Below are 18,629 nucleotides of genomic sequence, written 5' to 3'. Positions count from 1 at the left end.
CATGAATCACCTGGACTATCTACTAAATCTAGAGTTAAATCTCAGGAATTAACCTCCATTTAGCAGCTCACTAAACACTGCTGAATGCCAAACTTCCTCAAAACAAGTGAACGTGGAGCCACAGTTTGTGCTACTAATATCTGAAGATGAGAAAACAGAAAAGCCAAAATGCTGGCAGCTGATTTTAGACTTCAGTTCTGGGGGAGATCCAGCTCATAATTTCACTACAGGAAACTACGTGCAGTTAAAGAACGTGTGCAAATAAAGTACATTTAACCAGCATCTGGCAGGAAGGAAAGAGTAAAGCAGTTTTGAGCTTTGACAGGAGAAGTTTCTGTCTTGAAGAGAAGTAGTACTCTCAGATCCCAAACACTGCCTGGCTAAGTCCCTTTAAAAACAAAGGAGGCTTAGAAGGCCATGTCATGACTGATCAAGTCTTCATTTCACATTTAGGCATCATATATTGACTTTCATTAGTAGAGTTCAAGTTTTAAATCCGTTCACAAGGACTTCATGTAACAGCAAGAAGAATACAGGATAGATGCGTTTGTTGTATAAAGTGGCAGGAAAACATTTCTCAGGTAGGGAGCTAGTATGAATGATTTCTAGTCTATTAGTTTACGTTCTCATATCCTATAGACTTTATGCACAAATGGAGTCAGAGCCTCTGTTAAAGGGAGATAATATTTACACTTTCCGTACACTATTGAAACAGTCAATCACAGAATGAGTATTTTGGCTGATCTCTACTTAGCAATAAATGAACATCCATAGGCAGAGGCATTTTACTGGCATTTTAAAAAAATAGTTTAACAGAAAATTTGAACGTGTTTTATCACATGCATACTTTTTTTAAAATACATAGACTGTACCGTGTATCGTACTTAAAAACAGGAAGGACAAAAAAAGCTGAAAGAACAGAACAGTTACAAACTAGGTATTACAAACGTGCAACAGAGCAGTCTACACAAAGATTTTCTGAACACTCGTGTAAGAGATGGATAACGTAAACAGTGGTCTTTAAAAAAAGAATAAAAGTGGCGAAGAGAGCAATATTAAACATTCACTCTTCTGTCCTCTGCAGAAATCAAGTTCTGCTCAGATCCCTATGCAACAGGGAGAAGGGAGTATGATTTCATAGAAGTCCTGCAACAGTGCAGGGAGCAGTGAGTGTGTGCCAGCTGGAGAACTTGCTCCGATATTGCTTTTACTTAACCCTCGTTTGTGCTGCATTCTGATGCTTCTAAAATCACCAATATCCATCAAGCAGCAATCTGCTGTACACTCTGTGATGTCATTAGGAGAGGAGGGAAAGTTACAAATGACAGAACTATGACAACACTTGGCAGAAGTGAGTATCAGTGTCAAGTTTTTAGTTATGAAATGATCCATGACAAAATAGCAGCAGGTAGAAGCTTTCTGGAAAAGAAATCATGTGAGATACTGTTTTCACCACCCTCAATAAAGGATACCAGCATTCTCAGATGTTTTAAGTTACTTCAAGATGAGGCATTCATTATGCTTCTATTAACCAAATTAAAATCCACTGAAGTAAGGAAGCAACACTACAGGCCCTTAAGGGTCATCTGTCCCCAAGACATTACATCTTTTGACACTCTTTTAGATTTGATTTATTACAACACATTCAATAAAGTCCCAGCCTACTCTTTTCCACAGATAAATCTGTCTTTATGTAGGTCTCTACAATCACTCAGTGGCCTTGGCAAATGTAAACAACTTGCCTCAGCTAAGTATTTTGAGGAGAAATAATATTTTTTTAAAAATATCAGCAGCACACAGTAGGATTACATTCCACGTCCATGTATTAAAAATACATTTAATATTACCATGTAAGAATTCCAAGATGTTCTAATCTTGCAAACACCCCTTGCCTTCATGTATCTATATATAAAAATTCACTGAAGTGCTAAAAAAAAAAAAAATACCCTACATTTTCAGAAATTTGCATTTTACATGTGTTTTACCAGCACTCAACATCTGAAATGTTCTTTGAGGGCAGGGAAAAGGGCTTAAGCATCCTAAAGGCTGAGAGATACCTGGCTACAATTTAATGTGCAAGTGTGTGCAGTGAGGTTGGGGAGGGAAGGGAGAATGTAGGGAGCAAAACAAAAGATACGAATACCTCAAAGTATGGGATTCAGCAAAATTATGACACCAAATTGATTTTTAAAGAAATTAACTTGTTACCTTAACCACTTCACCACCATCAACTTTCATCAGCTGCTTCAAATTCTGCTGCAATAGGTTTGTGTTAGATCGCCATTTCAGAAGTCCCAAGAGATCAACTAGGAATAAGAAAAACAATTATATCATTTAGGATATTTACTTTCACTCACACTCCATACTATGTTCAGGACACATACGTTTGCTTTCTTAGGTCAGCCATTTTCACTGGACAACAATATATTTCAAGCATGCCTCTGACACTGCAGAAACCTAGTACAATACTTCTATCATGAAAGAACTCTGAAAGGCTTTCAAAAAAGCAGCCTGCTTTTGAAATGTCAGCATTAAAATCTAGGCCAAGAAAGTCTGATCCCTCAGTTTTAATTTGTTGTACACAACAGTTGCGTGTTTAGAAAAAGATGCCAAAATGAAATTAGTCAGCCACCAACACAGTCATATCTACAGGGCCGTGACTCTTCCAGCATTAATGTTTCTAGCTTCTTTGCTCTCACTGAATAAACTGAAAAGAAAATAAGGCACAATGCAAGGCAAACAGTTGCAAACTAAGCTAATTCAGTGGAAAGCTGTCTGCTTAATAACTCACAATGCCCAAATTGGTTAGTTGCTTCCAAGTGATGGAGAGCTAGGGTACAGATCAGATCATGAAACAAATCAACTGCAAACGGTCTTGTCCACAAATTCTACATCCCGCTATTAACATCATGTCACTTTAGCATTCACTGATAAACAAGGGAATACAGAAGGCAAGCTCACTCTCATTTATTAGTCATAAAGAGCCACAACACCATTTTTCAGTTTCGCTTAAGGAAAACTTTTCACGAGGAACTCACAATTGGGGTTCCCCTGCAAATAAGCACACTAGTAAATATTAACCACCACACTGGAGCACCAGTAAGTTAAACCCCGCCTAGCACTTGTTGAGTTGCGACATGAATTGCCCACAAACCCAAAACCCCAAGCTTGTCCCGCCTTAGCCAGACTACCATCAGGGAAAAATTCTTCCCTGCCCCATTAAAAATCAGTTTTCAGCACAAAACAAACTATCCATAAAGACAGTTCATCCTCAGTAGAAGCCCCCCAGAGAGAGAGACAAATAGAAGATTTTAAAGACTGTCTACCTTCAGTTTAGCCACTGGATTACTACTGCACATCACCCACCCCCAGCATGGTTAATATTATGTGAATTCTGCTCAATGTAACTCTTAAACAATAAGGACAGACCACTTCTCCCAACCAGTACTCCCTCACTTCTTTTATTCAAACTTTCAAAGCAGCCAAGAAAATGTTTACCAAGGCATGCATCTGCAGAGTACGTGCTGGAAATTATACGCAGAGACCCAGAGCAGCTGCTATACCTTCCCCAAAATCTTTCATTCTAAGCAATAAATAAAATTACTTCTAGTGGAACGGCCTGCAGTTCTCCCTGGGATAGATTCCCCTCTGAGCAGCACTCAAACCAAGCCTTCTTACTATCTCTTTGGGAACAGAAGTAGAGAGTGTTTTCCTACGTTAAAGCTTTGAACAATCCAAGCCTTCAATTTTTTTTATTTTTTAAATTTTTTTAATATCTCCTACAAGAAGTCTATAGGCTGAAACCAAAATCTTGGAAACTCAACATTAATAGAAGAGAGAAATAAAAGAAAAGAAAAGATGCTTCCATGAGTTATCCAAAGTGTTTCATGAATATGTTTGTATCAGCTTCCCACCACTGAATTTGGTTTCAGTCTGACTTCTAAAAGGGCACCAGCTTGACTAAAGAAATGATCTCAACAAAAGCCAGCCCACAGACTATCTTTGAATGGCATCGTGTATTGCCCCAAGAAAACAAACCCATGTGTACTTTCAGCGTGATGACACAGCAAATGCTAAATGAATATACATGTGAACAGAAAATGTCAATGCAGCCCAAGTACCAGAAAGAGAAAAATAAGTTACAGTGTACAGTAAAAATGTGCATTCACTCTGTTACTGCAAGCATTAATCCCAGCAAAGTACCAGTCAGTCAGTTAATCCTGCTCTCTTAATAGGTCTAGGTATAAAAACAATACAGTAAGTAGAATAGGATAAGAATGTAAAACAGTATTTTAGCCTATAGTAAATAGTAATTAACATAGCCTAGGTCAGGGGAAATTTATATGATCAGAAAATATCAGAGGAAGATGACAGAATGAGGATTTTCAATTCTAAACGGTTAGAACAAACATCTAGCCTGCCCAGTAGCCAACAGCAACTCTACTTTATTTGGGTTAATGTAATTTATGATTATATTGACTACATATGAAGATTTTCTTTTACATCTTATTTAGCAATTGGAAGCAAATGGTCCAACTTCCTGGTTATATACTTTCCTTGACCTGTATTTATGCAAAGGTTTCCATATAGATAACCAAACTTTTCTCAAAGCCCAGTCACTGAATTGAAGTTAGATAATATTTCCACTCTAATTAAATTCCTGTGTGTTCTTTGAAATAATCTTCCCTCTTGACTTTAAGCATTTGGTCTTCCACTCTTTAGGACTTGTTTTATTTTAATTCTGTATTCACATCTTCATTTTTATGCCACTGTAGCACCTGAATTTACCATATCATGTGTATTGCTTTTTTTTTTTTTTAAATTAGCAATTGTGCTGAATGACTAAGTAAAATTCTTCTCAACTGTTTTCTGAAAGACTTGTCTCCTTGGTTCCTCAAAGTCTTGACTCCAGATGAGTAAGTCACTATTATCTAGAGGTTTGAGTCCTTCACAAAGAAAACAAAACATAGAAATACTTTCAATAGGCCTTACAAACACTCTGGATGCTTCACAACAGCAAATATACAGGTAGAACACTAGACAGCTCTGTGGCTACTGGTAATCAGAAAAATTTTCCAGCAAGCCCATTAATGCACTATCAGTTCTATTCCCATCACCCTGATAATAAAAGGCATCCATCTTGATAGTCTTGTAAGAGACGCTGATAAGATTTACTGTCCACAGGGGGATGTCGCTTTTAATGCCATTTTGTCCCTCTTTCTGGATTTCCTGGTATCTCCAGCTTCTAGCTGACAGAAAAAGACGACTCAAATACCAAAACTGTCTTGCCTATGCAGGAGGAAACAAGACCTCAGTTTGTCATAGCACAACAAGCTACTCAGAAAAAGGAAAACAAAATCAACACACAACCCTGACTTGGACATGACATCAGGAACAGTTTCAAAACAGACCTTGCTATACATTTACCCTAAGAACAGAAGGCCGAACATTTCCCACCCCAGAGACATCTACTGAGATGTTATTAAGTGCAAGCATAGGATCAAATTCCTCACTTCTGACCTTAAAAACACCCAAACAAAAACAAAGGAAACAAAACAAAAATTAAAAAACAAAAAAAACTCACACCACCACAAACTTGGGGTGCCTGCTGATGCATTTAATGCCCCACAACATGTAAACAGTAGCAAAGCAAGTGTGAGGTATTAAGGAGCCAACCACCCCCTAGAGAAGTTGGGGACCCAGGGCCACATTGCCTCTTAATACATCAGGTGACAGCAGCACTGTCAGTCACGACTTCACCACACACATCTCTATAGTTTGATACAGTTTCATATCAATTCTTAAATTCCAGAGTTTAAATATAGAAGCTCTGTATCACTACACAAAAATGAACTTGATGTTCACGTCAAAGTGTTTCTTCAGCCCGTAAAGGGCATACTTGTAGAATAAAGGCACGCACTGCCATAGTCCTGTGGATATGGGAGGAAGAACATTCTCTTCTGCCTCAGATGGCAAAGGACAATCTGGCCAAGAAGCAAAGTGATGATGAACAGCAACTTCTGATGCCTCCAAAAGCTGATCTTCTCACTGATTCCGGAGGAGGTTGGTGAGGTTTTTTTCTTGTTTTCAGATGGTCCTCCTCTTTGGTTTACATTGCTACTCTTCCTCAAAATTAAATGCAAAATCTAAGAAAAGGCCAGGAAATGTGTTGCTATAATATGTTCTGCCACAAATCACTAACTACTGCTCAAATGTTAACTAAGTAGATACTTCATACTATCACCTTCTCTCAAAGAAAATAGTTGAAGTCTTACCAGTGGCCAAGTTTGCTATTTTGGAGACCTTTCAGATGCTAAGGACATCAATTACTAACAGAAAAGCAACATTAAAAACTTACAGTTCATAGAGAACTGAAGTTAAGTGTGTGTTCAAAGAGCTTATATATGAAAAGATAGTCTGCAACATCAAATACAATGCAGAAAGAGCCATGTGATTTATTAACATAGTTTCAGAATTACTAAAAGTAAGTCTTAAAGCCAATCCTAAGATACTTATGGAGGGTGAAGAAAGAACTATTACAAGATGACGAAAAGGAGAAAATTATGTTTTGGGTCAACATTTTGGTAAATGAGGATAATCATTTTACTTACTTATTTTTAAGAAAGTCAAAGGAAGAATATTAACCAACAGTTTTACAGAAGTTGAAGTCAGCTTCAGAAACTATAATCTGAACAGTGCTGCCAATTTTTAAATGAAAAATGATACTCGAGGGAGGAATTTAATGATGAAGTTTTCTTGTTTCTTTTCTAAATTGCTTAAGGGTACATGGTGATCTTGCTTAATAATGGCAAAATACTTTGAAGAAAGAGAAAAGGCTTTGGCAACTTTTTCTCAAAGTTTCACAGGCAACAATTAACAGTAACATTAAATAAGGACCAAAAGTTCAAAGCAAATTATATGTAAATTAAGCATTAAACAATGATCAGTCTTAATTTTAATAATAGTTCTGTGAAAACAATGTCAATACATTGATCGCTGTGAGATACTTCTAACTACTAACAAGCACTAGGAAAGACTGAGGGAAAAAAACCCTAATCCTATCACAAACAAAGAGCAGCTCAATTCCACATGCTGGTTTCTGCACTCTACAAAACCTCAAAACTACTGTGTTACTGTTGAGCTATGATCCCATTTTTGCTATGAAATTCCAAAATCATTTCCGAATTTTTTGGTAAACACCCTCTTAGGCTATAAGACTGCCAGACTGCAGTGAATCTGATGTGCTCTGAATATGAAACACCTAGGATGTGCTGTAACAGAGATGCCACTGAAAAACACTGCAATAAAATTATGAGTTGACGACGAAGTCATACCAGAGTAGTAACTTTCCCCCTGGACAGAGGAGAACTCATTAACGTAACAATCCAATCATTATTCCCACCCACCCCCCATCCCAAGCCCTCCTCATCCACAACCTCAACTCCCGACAGATCTATCCAAACTGAGCAGTCCCTTCTCCCGAGTCACGAAGGAATGATCCCTTCTCCTGGCATGACTCACTCACATCTCAATGACCCACCCACACTCCCGAGTCTACTTATGGTGCAGCGAAGAGAACAAGGGACTGCTCCATGGCAACGAAGCACAAAAATTACAGAGAGGGCACCGTCTGGAAATGTGAAATATTTGCTTTGGTGGCTGCCATCAGCTCTACATTCCACAGCCTTTGGATGCAGTCAGCCAGCTGACAAATACACATGAAAAATGTATATAAGGCCAAGTTTTAAAAGGAACAAAATATGCCAACTGCATTCCTGGTACTCTGTCTTCATGTGAAGATGGGTGAACACGAGAGTGACCTCCATGCAATACATTCTCATGCTCACATCCCTTCTGCCCAACACAAGAAAACATCAGAGCTTTCTTCAGGCATAAGATATGGATACTGCACCTTGGAAATAACATGAAATAGCTTATTTGGGAGCAGAGCCATGGTATTACCTACGCTTGAAAGCAAACTCATCCTCTTCCTTAGTGCTATTATTCACACCCCCAGAGAAGTAAAATGCCACAGAGCCTGTTTTCAGTGTATTTCAGTACAGAAGTTACAACTATATGGCAAACAATATATTCCTGTTTCCATTTAACTCGGGATTCTTCTCTTTTCTTAGAGACAAGTACTGCTCTAAAGCAAAACAAAGCCCATGGACAGAGAAGAGGCTGGATAGTACACAAACTCAGTAGATGCTTTTGCTGCATCCAGACAATTTAATCCAAGACTGCATGGCAAACAACCCACCATCTATTCACAGAGGAAGGAGGACGAAAAAGGCAGGAAAAGCAGTACATACAATCCCACTCCAACTGCAAGGAACAGAAGCTCCAGCAGTTCTATGAACTTACCATTCTGGGTAAGTTTTGTTGAACAAACTAGAGTTGAAATCTGGAAAGAGTCTTTGCTGATAGTGCAGCTTCCAAGGTTCTGCATGCTCTTCCCTGTTGCAGAGTGTCCTTTTTCCTCCAATTCTATTTTAGTGGATGGTAGACTTAAATACGTCGAGGCATCCTCCAGCTTCTTTGCTTCTGCCTACAGTGGTGTTTTAATACAACACGAAACAATTTGAAAATATCTAGTAAAAATATTATTGTAAAAAAATTATTTACATTGGATTTTCTTAGGTTTGCTCCAGAATTGGAGCTACCCAATGAGTCTTTAACAGTAATTTAGCACTAACCTGTCTACAGATTAGAGCCAAGATGTGATATTTATAGGGCTACAGAAGTAACTTTTCCCAGCCATTAAAACCCACATAAAACTCAGTAACAAGTGCCTTTGAAATTAAAACATCCCCAGCAAAACTTATTCAAGGTTTAACAATCAAGCTGCCAAATATGCAAATTGCACAGTACTTGCTATTTAGTTGCTTGATCTAACAAAATAGTCTCTAAAACATTTTTCTGTGCAATTCTGTAACAGTAATTCACTACAAGTCAGTCAGCTGAGCTAGTGACTATGGAAAGACTAAAGTATCTCAAAATTCTACCTTGTAAACTATAAGGTCATGTTCTCCATCTCTCAAAGTCGTTCCATCATATCTCATGAGCTTCACAAATGCTAGGGCAAATATTTTCTCAGATTTATCTTTGGCTGTTACAAAAACAAACAAACAAAAAAAACCCCACCACATAATTAAGTATTTGGTACTTATACAGACAGTCAACCTAAATCTCAAAAACACGGATAACTGGTAAATGAGTGACCATAGTAAAGATTCTCAGAGAAAGTGTGTAAGAAGTTAGAAGAGTCTTCTAAACGCAAGACAGAACCAAAAAAAATGCAAAATAAATGTGTAAGAATCTGACCACACCAACAATAACTAGATGCTTAATATTTCTATATTCTGTCTGTTCTTTTAGAAAGCTGGATTAAGGCAACTCTTTAAAAACAAAACAGAAATTTGATGCATTTATGGTGTTCAGGTTTTTAGGAATTAGAAGAATGGCAATGCTTGGTACCTAAAATAACGATTTAAAGACCAGCATTGAGGATCTCAACAGTGCTTTATCATTTGGAGGGGGAACATTAGAACCAAAGCGGAAACAGGATTCGTAACTACAGATGAAGCATCCAAGTTCTGAAAGCTGACCCACTCTACAACCAACATGAACTAGAAACTGCATTCAGTTTCCTCTCATTGTTCAAAATCTGTTATCAAAAGTTAAGTAAAAACAAAGCAACAGGGCAATTAAAAATCACAAAGTTAAGAAGTAAAACCGGAAGGTAAGTGCAATCAACTTGACTGGCCCAAGGGGCCTGTGAGAAAGCCCCGCAGACCTAAAGCACGGCCTCTAGTTCATATTTAAACCACAGCCAACCAAAATTTTTGAGTCATCATAAAAATACTTCTGACACTAGTAATTTGTAGTGCACAGTCATAATTTTGATACTAATGATACCGATTTTGGCATATTGTTTTCATTAGCAAGTATCATTTTCTAAACTAAGTAAATCTTTTATTCATGATCAATTTGCAAAATATACAGCTTCAATTAAATAACTGCCATGGGGTAATGTACTACATATTGCACAGATACATATACATGAAGAGTATTACACGTCTTAAAATGCATCCAGTGGACACTACCTGATTAACGCTTTTGTCTACGCATTTATTCTACAGCAAAAAATTTTGCTGCAGATTTAGAAGGGCTTTCCTACCAAGAGAGCCAGCCCCTGTAACCAGTATATGGAATGAACATTATCACAACCAAGGCATAATCCCCAAACTTTACTACAAAACAACTGTTGACAAATGGAAGATGTCTAGCTCTCTCAATCTGATCCTCAACAGCTCAGAGCATCTCAGCTGCCAGCAACATTACAGGAAAGACAAGGAAAACCACAAGCTCTCAAGTATCTTTTAGACTAAAATTACTTCAAAAAAACCACAAGTCAGTCTGAGAACCAGAAGCAGAAACCAAGTTTCTTAATAGCTAAGTCTTCAATTACTGATACCAAGCCTACTGTAAACTCTTTCATGTTCTCATTTCACATGTGGGGTTGTTAAATATATTTACTATTCCCTACCCACCTACTTCTAAGATACACAATACCGCAACCCTTTCACAGCTGCTAACTGAAAGCTTTATTCACTATCCCTTTTATTTGACTTGGAGAAATAACTAGGCAGGAAAGGAAAAACTTGATGTCGATTGGTAAGGGTAAACAAGATGTAAAGGAAAAAAGAAGCTGAGATGCTAACATAAAATAATCAGGCAAAAAACTTATCCCCGCACTAAAAGTGATTACAATAGTCAGTTAACAGATTAGGAACATTATGCCTGTTTCAGCAGATTTTGGCACCAGACACTGACAAGTACCATAATGAGAAGGCTGAATTACTCACAGTCCTGTGATGATCTATGACGGAACGTGAACCTTAAATGACTGCGGTTCACATCTTCAATGGGGATTGCAACCTTCATATATTGGGAAAGAGGATGGAGAAAGAAAACAGTCAGTACAGTATCTTCAAACATCATCAACCACTACCAAATCTCATCTAAACATCTTTCAACAATTTCCTTGGCGCTTTCAGGAAGATTAATGTTAAGTACCAGCTTCATTTTGCCATAGAAGACCTTGAAAGGTCACAGATTCCCCAAGAAAATCCCCAATTCTTGCACGAAGAAAGAGAGAAGGAACAAAGCAAGCCTGTTAAGTTACCCAACAAGACCTGCAACTTCAGATGTTGGGCTCTAACCTCAAAGCCTCCCCTACCACTCCTCCCAGCTCTAGAATGAGCCCCTCTTGAGTTTGACTCATAGAGGTGAACTTGATTATCAACAGCAGTGAAGTAAAAATTCTTAACACATCGGTTATGTACGCAACACTTGTACTACATATACTATTAATGTATCTGGATCCACATGTAATCAATGTGCAGACATGTAACTAACGCTCTTCTCCCCCAGTACTTTTCCTAGAGCCGCCGTATTTTCTTAATCACACCCACATTCAGGTTCTGTGCTGTACACTGTCCCCCAACACCAAGTCTAGGTTTCTGCCATTCCCTAGCAGTCACTTTCTGTCTACAGATGCAACAAGAGCACCTTTGCACTCAAAATATCGGTGCAGGGAGTACCTGTAAGTCCCTTCTCAGTACACGTATACTGCTCCCACTGACTACAGCTAGACAGAATATATTTTATAAAGCTTACGTCAGCCTCCTCTGTAATATTAAAACTTGGCATTTAAGCTAAAATGTTATTGCCCAAGAAAATTCAGCAAGCTTAAAGCACAATCAGCCAGATCCCAAAACACTGATGAGTTCAACACTACAGCAATTGTGTTTTAACATTAATACCCTGCTTCTCTAGCTCAGCTTCATGGAAATAGAGTAAACCATTCCTAAACAGATGTTGGAGTGCCCCCATAACAGCCATCTTGACCAAAAGGATGAAGTAAAATTCATTATGCAATGAAAGTCAAATCTATTTTCCAGCAGTCTCTGAAAGCCTTCCTTAGTTGAGCTATTCCTTTTGTCCTGCTAAACATGATCACAAGCATTGAACTTCCCTAGTTTTGTTTCTCAAGGCTCTCCACTGGAATGTGTATTAATTGCATATTAACCCACACAGAGGAAGTTATTGTAACAGTTTATATACCTTTACAGTCTCAAACCAGCGAGGCTGCTTTACTTGGTAATATATCACTGACTTGTACTCTGAGATGGCTTCATCACCAGCGCCAGGAAAAATAACGCTCTTGAAAACACAAACAAAAGAGGAAATGTTTATGTCTATCTTAAACTCCAATTTTTCATTCAAATAAACAAAATCAGTGAAGTAGGTCAAAATAAGACAGAATGGCTCATGCTCAGAGCTCCTCATGAAATTAGTATCAAAGTGCATGCACTGATATGACAAGATGTATTTAGTTATGACAAAGGGGAAAGTTTTGTTGTACATAAAAATAGGGACTTCAGTTGACAAATACAGAGAAAGATGTTGAACAGGCTTAAACAGATACATATCAAAATCACAAAGACCCAGATGTGAGATACTTTAATACCTCTAATCTTTTCCCATCTTCATCATAAACAGATACTGTAACTTCTACATTCTTTGCCGTTGTTTTACTGCCTTTGTCAAAGTCACCCTGAACCAATGTTACATAGATGTCATTACGAACATCACCTAAAAGAGAAAGCAAAGCACAAAGTTCTTAGCAATTTTTACAGTATACCTATTGATTTCTGTAACCAATGATAAACAATGAACAACATATTTTAGTAACAGCAATCACACATATACATGGCAAAACGTTTAAAAGCCATGGTATCTTGAACATTCAAAACTAGTCGTACTGAAAACAGCTGTTTAGCTAAAATTGTGCTAAGAATTCTAAAGTCTGAACTATCAACTTGTAGTGCAGTAAGCTGAATCTAATAAACAAACAACAACAACAACAAAAAAAATCACACATTATTTCTGGACTGAAAGAATACCACATCATCATTAAGAGTATGTACTCAAAAAACACCTCAGTTCCACGTTTGGGGGGTTTTTTTTGTTTTTTTTTTTTTAAACGCAACTTCTTTCATCATTAATTTGAAACGCTGAGTTTCAACACAGTCATTAATTTATCCCATACACAGATATTTTGCAATTTAAAAATATTTAACAGCCTACAGAGGTCTGTTTAACTTGTTACATCAGGAAGTGGTTTGATGTTTTTGCTGGCTTGGGTGTTGCAGGAGAGGGTTGTATTTAGCTTTGTGTCTTAAAATGCTCTTCAACTACACCCCAATTCAACTGAAATTTTGAAAATGAACAGGGGAAACAGGATTTCCAACAATTTCATGAGGCAGATGTTTACACACCAGCATATGATCATAACAAGCAGAGGCACTGAGGCACTTACACCATACTGGATATACAGTAAAACATCTGACAAACAGAGTCAGCAACCACAGGGAGAGCTGGAACTGGGACGGGGTGTGAAAATATCTAATGGATCCTCCAGAGCCCATCAATCTGAAAAGGACAGTGCAGGATTTTTTCTGTAGTCTGTTGCTTAAGGCAGTTTTTATTTTGAGAAGCACCACGGTTTGTTTGGGGGTTTTTGGTTTTTTTTTTGTAAACACCAGAATTGAACATCCATGGAATATATGTGTTAAAGACAGCATGGCTTTCTTTCAAAAACATTATTCAAATCTAGTACAACCTCTAAGAGACTTGCATATCTCTAAATCAAGCCTGTTCCTCTGAAAAATCTTTCTGGTTTCGATTCGTCATAAGAGATCTAAGTTTACATATGCCCTTGCTAGGGAGATAATATGAAGTGTGTACTACTTATACATTTTTCTTCACTGGAAGAAGAGAATTTCCACTGTCGCTGTGATATCACGTCTTTGGCGGGGGGGGAGGAGGGTGTTAGTTTTATTTATTGACGCAGCACATGTGGCAGGTATTACCAAATTACTTTACATTTATTTTAAATGAGGCAAAATTCTTTGATGATCTGTTATTTCTAATGTGTACCATACCTCAAATTCATCTGCCCCCACCGCCACTCCCCCATGTTTCCATACATACAGATATTTAAAGATTAAAATATAACAAAGCAGCATTAATTCACAAATGGCTTACCAGGCATAATAATCTCAGGAAACCCCATTTTCCGAGCCACGGCTGTTGACCTATCCACTAAGTGTGGAAACTCTTTCCTAATCTGATGAATATCTCCTGGAAGAAGTTTCAAAGTCACCCACAAACCTGTTGTGTAAAAACCACAATTATTAAACTGGGGGGGGGGGGGTTCTAGTTGCTAAAGATTTCTTTTTACACATTCTAAAATGTAAGAACGTACATTAAGGTAACTGCTCTTCATTTACAAAAAATACACTTTACAAAGTATTTTAAAACACTCAAAAAACCTCTACTGCTTCAAGCAGAAACATGAGTACAGCACACAAGTATGTCTGATTATACTGTGTAAAATCCTCAGCTGGAAGCTTGACTAGCTAATAAAAAACCTGTGAAACTGGAAATCTGTGCAAGATAGATTCAGGACTCTGCACTGTGCACTTTGCAGCAATACCATCTAGAAGGCACCTTAGTAGGGAGGAGTTAGGCAGGTGTTCAAAACCAGATGCATGTAGCTTCCCTTACATGGGCTTACTATAGCCAAAAATTCACAGTCTAAAAATTTCAATACAACAGGTCTCCATTCCGAAGAAAAACAGTTTAGCAAGACCATACAACAGATGGGAAGAAGGAGAGGCTCGGTTATCAGCTGGACCTACTGAAGTCTGGACTGTGAAAATGCAAGCAAGCCTACCGTGCCCTTGGCGAGGAGCCAGTGTGACCCTAGAAGAATCCCTCCTCCTCGCAGAACTAGACTTCCCTTATCACTGAAGTCTTCCACAAAGGGTCCATGAAAATACAGTTATTAAGCCATTAGCAGAACTGCCTCCAGCTTATATCTATCCTTTGAACTCTCACAAGTTCTTTCTAATGAAATGTTTATATTCCACAGGAAGAAAGAGAAGTGGCAACACTGATTTGAATAGAAAAACCTAAGTATTACAACCAACCAATATCGAGATGCCAACAAAGACAGCACCAACAGCAGACACGTACCCTGAATTGACTCATCACCACCACCCCCGTAAGTTGTTTTTACTGTGCTGAGCACAAAGAAATCTACAGCATCAGCTTTACACAGTTGACACTTTTCTCCTCAGTAGCAGAAGCAGCCACTAAAAAGCTGCTGTTTGCCAACTAACATCAGGCACACTTGTTATAGCAAAAAGAAAAATACCATAGTGGAAAAAAAAAAAAGAATCCCAAACCTAAAAAAACCAAAAGACAACTTACACTTGGTAAAGTGACTGGAAATCAAATTTAAGCATGAAATAATTAAAGCAGCGATTTGCAGAAGAAAATCCTAAAATTAGAATCTATGAAAAATACCCCCAAAAATACTCATCTATAAAACAAATTGTGGGTTATCCTATTATACAATGAACTATACATGCATTTTGTATAAATTTGGCAGCTAGCTTTCTCTTCTCTTAAAATCTCTTATAAAAGACTATATGCTGACTTGTTGCCAGAGATGGTTCTAACAGTTCCTATTTCATTAAACAGTAACTGTACCTACACTGACTGGCTAAGCAACAACTCTTAATCCTTTTCTGTTTGCTTGGATGCCTTTCTTAGGGAAAGAATCTGAAATGAATCAAAGCAGCTGAAATGTTTCCTCCTTTCCGATACACACTGGCCACAGGTGAAAAGAGGGGGGAACAGCAGATCTAAGTTTCCCTCTTCAGCCAGTGGATAATTTAAAAAAATTTTATTTAGATTTTTATTTGCTATTAATTAGTAGAAATCAGCAAAAAAGTATATAATTTTCCTTGTGTCTATTGGTCAGATACCCCCTACAAGTGATACAGATATTCACATACACAGTGTTTGGTGGAAACTCCGCATTGGCCTGCGTAACACCATATTAATTCAGACTGCCCAAAAAATACTGAAGCCAGTACAGTGATAACTGAGCCATCACACAATTCAGTTTTTAACTGGCAGACACATTATGATCATGAAGTGTTGTATAGACACACACAAAAAAAAAACCGCAACCACCCAGACTTTGGCAGCTAACTCAGTTCCACGTCAGCAGAGCACACGCTGAGTTACGAGCGGTGACACGAGCAGCCCGCAAGAGAAGATACCAGCGGGTTGCCTTGTTCTGGCTCCATCCTTACCACCTCCGAGCTCAGGCAGGTGCGGTGCTGGCGGGAGCAATGCCCTGGACGTCTTGAGAGGGAGCCAAATTGCTGCAAGCGCAGCTGCGAAGCAAAAAAATAAGGCGAAGGAAGGGAAGGAGGAGAATATCCCTTCCTTCAACATGAGAGGTCAAAGTCCACAGCTCAAGGGCACAAGAGCTGACTCCCTGAATCATCGCTTCCAGTACAGAAATAAAAAAGATGTCCAAGTGATGGACAACGCAGAGAAAGGACAGACAACCTGTGGAGTTAACACAGGGTTGGGGGGGAAAGGTGCGGGGCAGGGTGGGATAGCAGAATGAGCCCTGAAGGATGGGGAAGAGGGGGAACGAACCGTGCAAACACATTTGCTGTTACCAAACAGCAGTAAGCAAGTGAAGGTAATATTATGCACCCTTGATTCCAAAATTAAAATCATCACATGTTGCAAATCAAGCGATGAGCAGTTTTAGGTACACCGGTGTATATAAAGAACAGTACATACCCTGACCCTTGTGGTTAACTTCTTTAGCAGCAATCACTTTGTTTATAACAGTCTGAAGGAAATCATTCTCCCCTGCCACCCTGGGTGAAAAACGGGATGATATGTTCAGCTGCTTGTGTCGAATGGCGTCATCCAACGCTAGCCTGGAGGATGCACATGACGACCAACACCAGGAAACAAAGGGTCACAGAAAACCAGAAGTCACAGTAACAAGGGAACACAAAAGATCGTATCATAGTTGTGACAAAGAGTATTTATTAGTCAACGCAAGACAAAGGACAGGAAAGGTAACAAGAAAGACAGAGGAAGACCATTAATCAGAAGAATGCTGATCTACCGCAGAGAAGTACAGCACACCTGCGTTGTTACTTCTCCCTTCAGGGACATGCATGCACAGCCCCCAGTAACGCTTTGTGAGGATAGGAAGGATGTCTCCCACCTGAGAATCCCCTGTTAAGCAGTGAAAACCTATCCAGGCAGTTTTCTCTTTAATATATATATAGCAGACTGGCCCTGCAACACCTCCAGGGTCACTTTTGTCATTCTATAGGTTAAGCAGCAGTGCATACCGTCTGAAGGAAAAGCTACCGTAAATCTCACAGAAATGGCATAGGAGAAGAAAAGCAGATAATCCAAACATTCTGTTAAACTTGATGAATAAATGAAGAGATGGAAACTATAAACAGCAGCATTAAGTGTCATTTAAGTAATCTTGCCATGTGCTTTTGACAGCCATTGTGTTGGTGGCTAGTGAATGAATACAAACAAACAAAGATATGAAAACAGAATTGCATGTGGTACAACAGAAGCAAAGCATGGAACGAGAAGAAAAATGTGGCTCATATATACAGCCTAAGTCTACGTTGGAAATAATGACACCAGTATTCATCGTGTGTTTTCACATTATTCATATTCTTTGGAATATACTTTTTCAGAAGAATGTTTTAATTTAGTGCGGGGGGGGAGAAGAAAAATCACATTGTACATCTTTTCAAAAAGCTGATTTATATATACAGAAAAAATAAATCAGTGTTAATGGAGCCGAAAACTAGATGTTCCATTAGCATCCACTTTGATACACAAAGATTCATTTTCATTGCATACTTGAACACTCACTAAAAAATAAACTTGCTATTGTTCACCACACAATAAACATATCGTGAATGCCCTCTTCCCTAAAAACCCCTGTTTTCCTTGAAAGAATGGAATTGTACTTCTGATTTTCACATTATCACCTGCTACAACACTCCAGCAACACTGCTGCATACAAACGAAACCGTGTCAGACACGAGGCATACACCTGCTCGGCTCCCTGTAACACCTGCAGACCTTACAATCCTCCCAGTAGCCCTACATCTTCAAACCACAAGGGCTTCCTGAATTAAGCCTATTTTCCAAAATAAAGTTAATTTGAGATCACATTATTTCTAGCTTTTTTTTTAAATATTATCAAAACCCCTCTGAATATCCATTAGTATATTAATCAAGGGATTTAGCTAACTTAACTATGTTTTGCCTTTTTGAACAGATGGCAGTCTAACGTTTCACACAATGGGAAAACTAAGCATTCATATTTTATGCACATTTATTTGGACTTACCCCTTCTACCCTTCCCCACTTCATGGAATAAAAAAAACCCCTATGAACTACAGACAGAACAGAGTATCTGCCACACATTCTCTTTTGTTAATAAGCTTTTTCTTCTAAAAGCACTTTCTCTGCACATATCTATATATTCACAAAAATTCAGGCTATTAAACCCATGTCTTCATATGATTTTGTGTCTTGAAGTCAAAACTGATCTTTGATATTATGTTAAATTCATACATGTCCGTACTTCAAAGGACACCAAATCCATATTTGCTATTAGCTAATTTAATTATTGT

At 38.3% G+C, this 18,629-nt stretch overlaps 1 protein-coding gene across 2 annotated transcripts in view; it reads right to left on the bottom strand.

Annotated features, from left to right (window-relative positions):
* The window catches only part of DOCK1 (dedicator of cytokinesis 1), a 317,150-nt gene that overhangs the window by 254,604 nt on the left and 43,917 nt on the right, over positions 1 to 18,629 (bottom strand). Inside the window, exons 12-19 of one of the 2 annotated variants that reach the window (XM_052800114.1) lie at positions 16,744 to 16,886; positions 14,116 to 14,241; positions 12,536 to 12,660; positions 12,130 to 12,228; positions 10,869 to 10,941; positions 9,006 to 9,109; positions 8,365 to 8,548; positions 2,209 to 2,306 (exon numbers count right to left, since the gene is read on the bottom strand). In XM_052800114.1, the coding sequence (XP_052656074.1) occupies positions 2,209 to 2,306; positions 8,365 to 8,548; positions 9,006 to 9,109; positions 10,869 to 10,941; positions 12,130 to 12,228; positions 12,536 to 12,660; positions 14,116 to 14,241; positions 16,744 to 16,886 (952 nt within the window). The remainder of the gene's footprint in view (positions 1 to 2,208; positions 2,307 to 8,364; positions 8,549 to 9,005; positions 9,110 to 10,868; positions 10,942 to 12,129; positions 12,229 to 12,535; positions 12,661 to 14,115; positions 14,242 to 16,743; positions 16,887 to 18,629) is intronic. The other variant, XM_052800116.1, reaches the window with a different exon arrangement.

This window comes from Harpia harpyja, chromosome 10 (genome assembly GCF_026419915.1).
Source record: "Harpia harpyja isolate bHarHar1 chromosome 10, bHarHar1 primary haplotype, whole genome shotgun sequence".
NCBI classification, from domain to species: Eukaryota; Metazoa; Chordata; class Aves; order Accipitriformes; family Accipitridae; genus Harpia; species Harpia harpyja.
The sequence above is the reverse complement of the archived record's forward strand: the minus strand, read 5'-3'. Positions and strand labels throughout refer to the sequence as shown.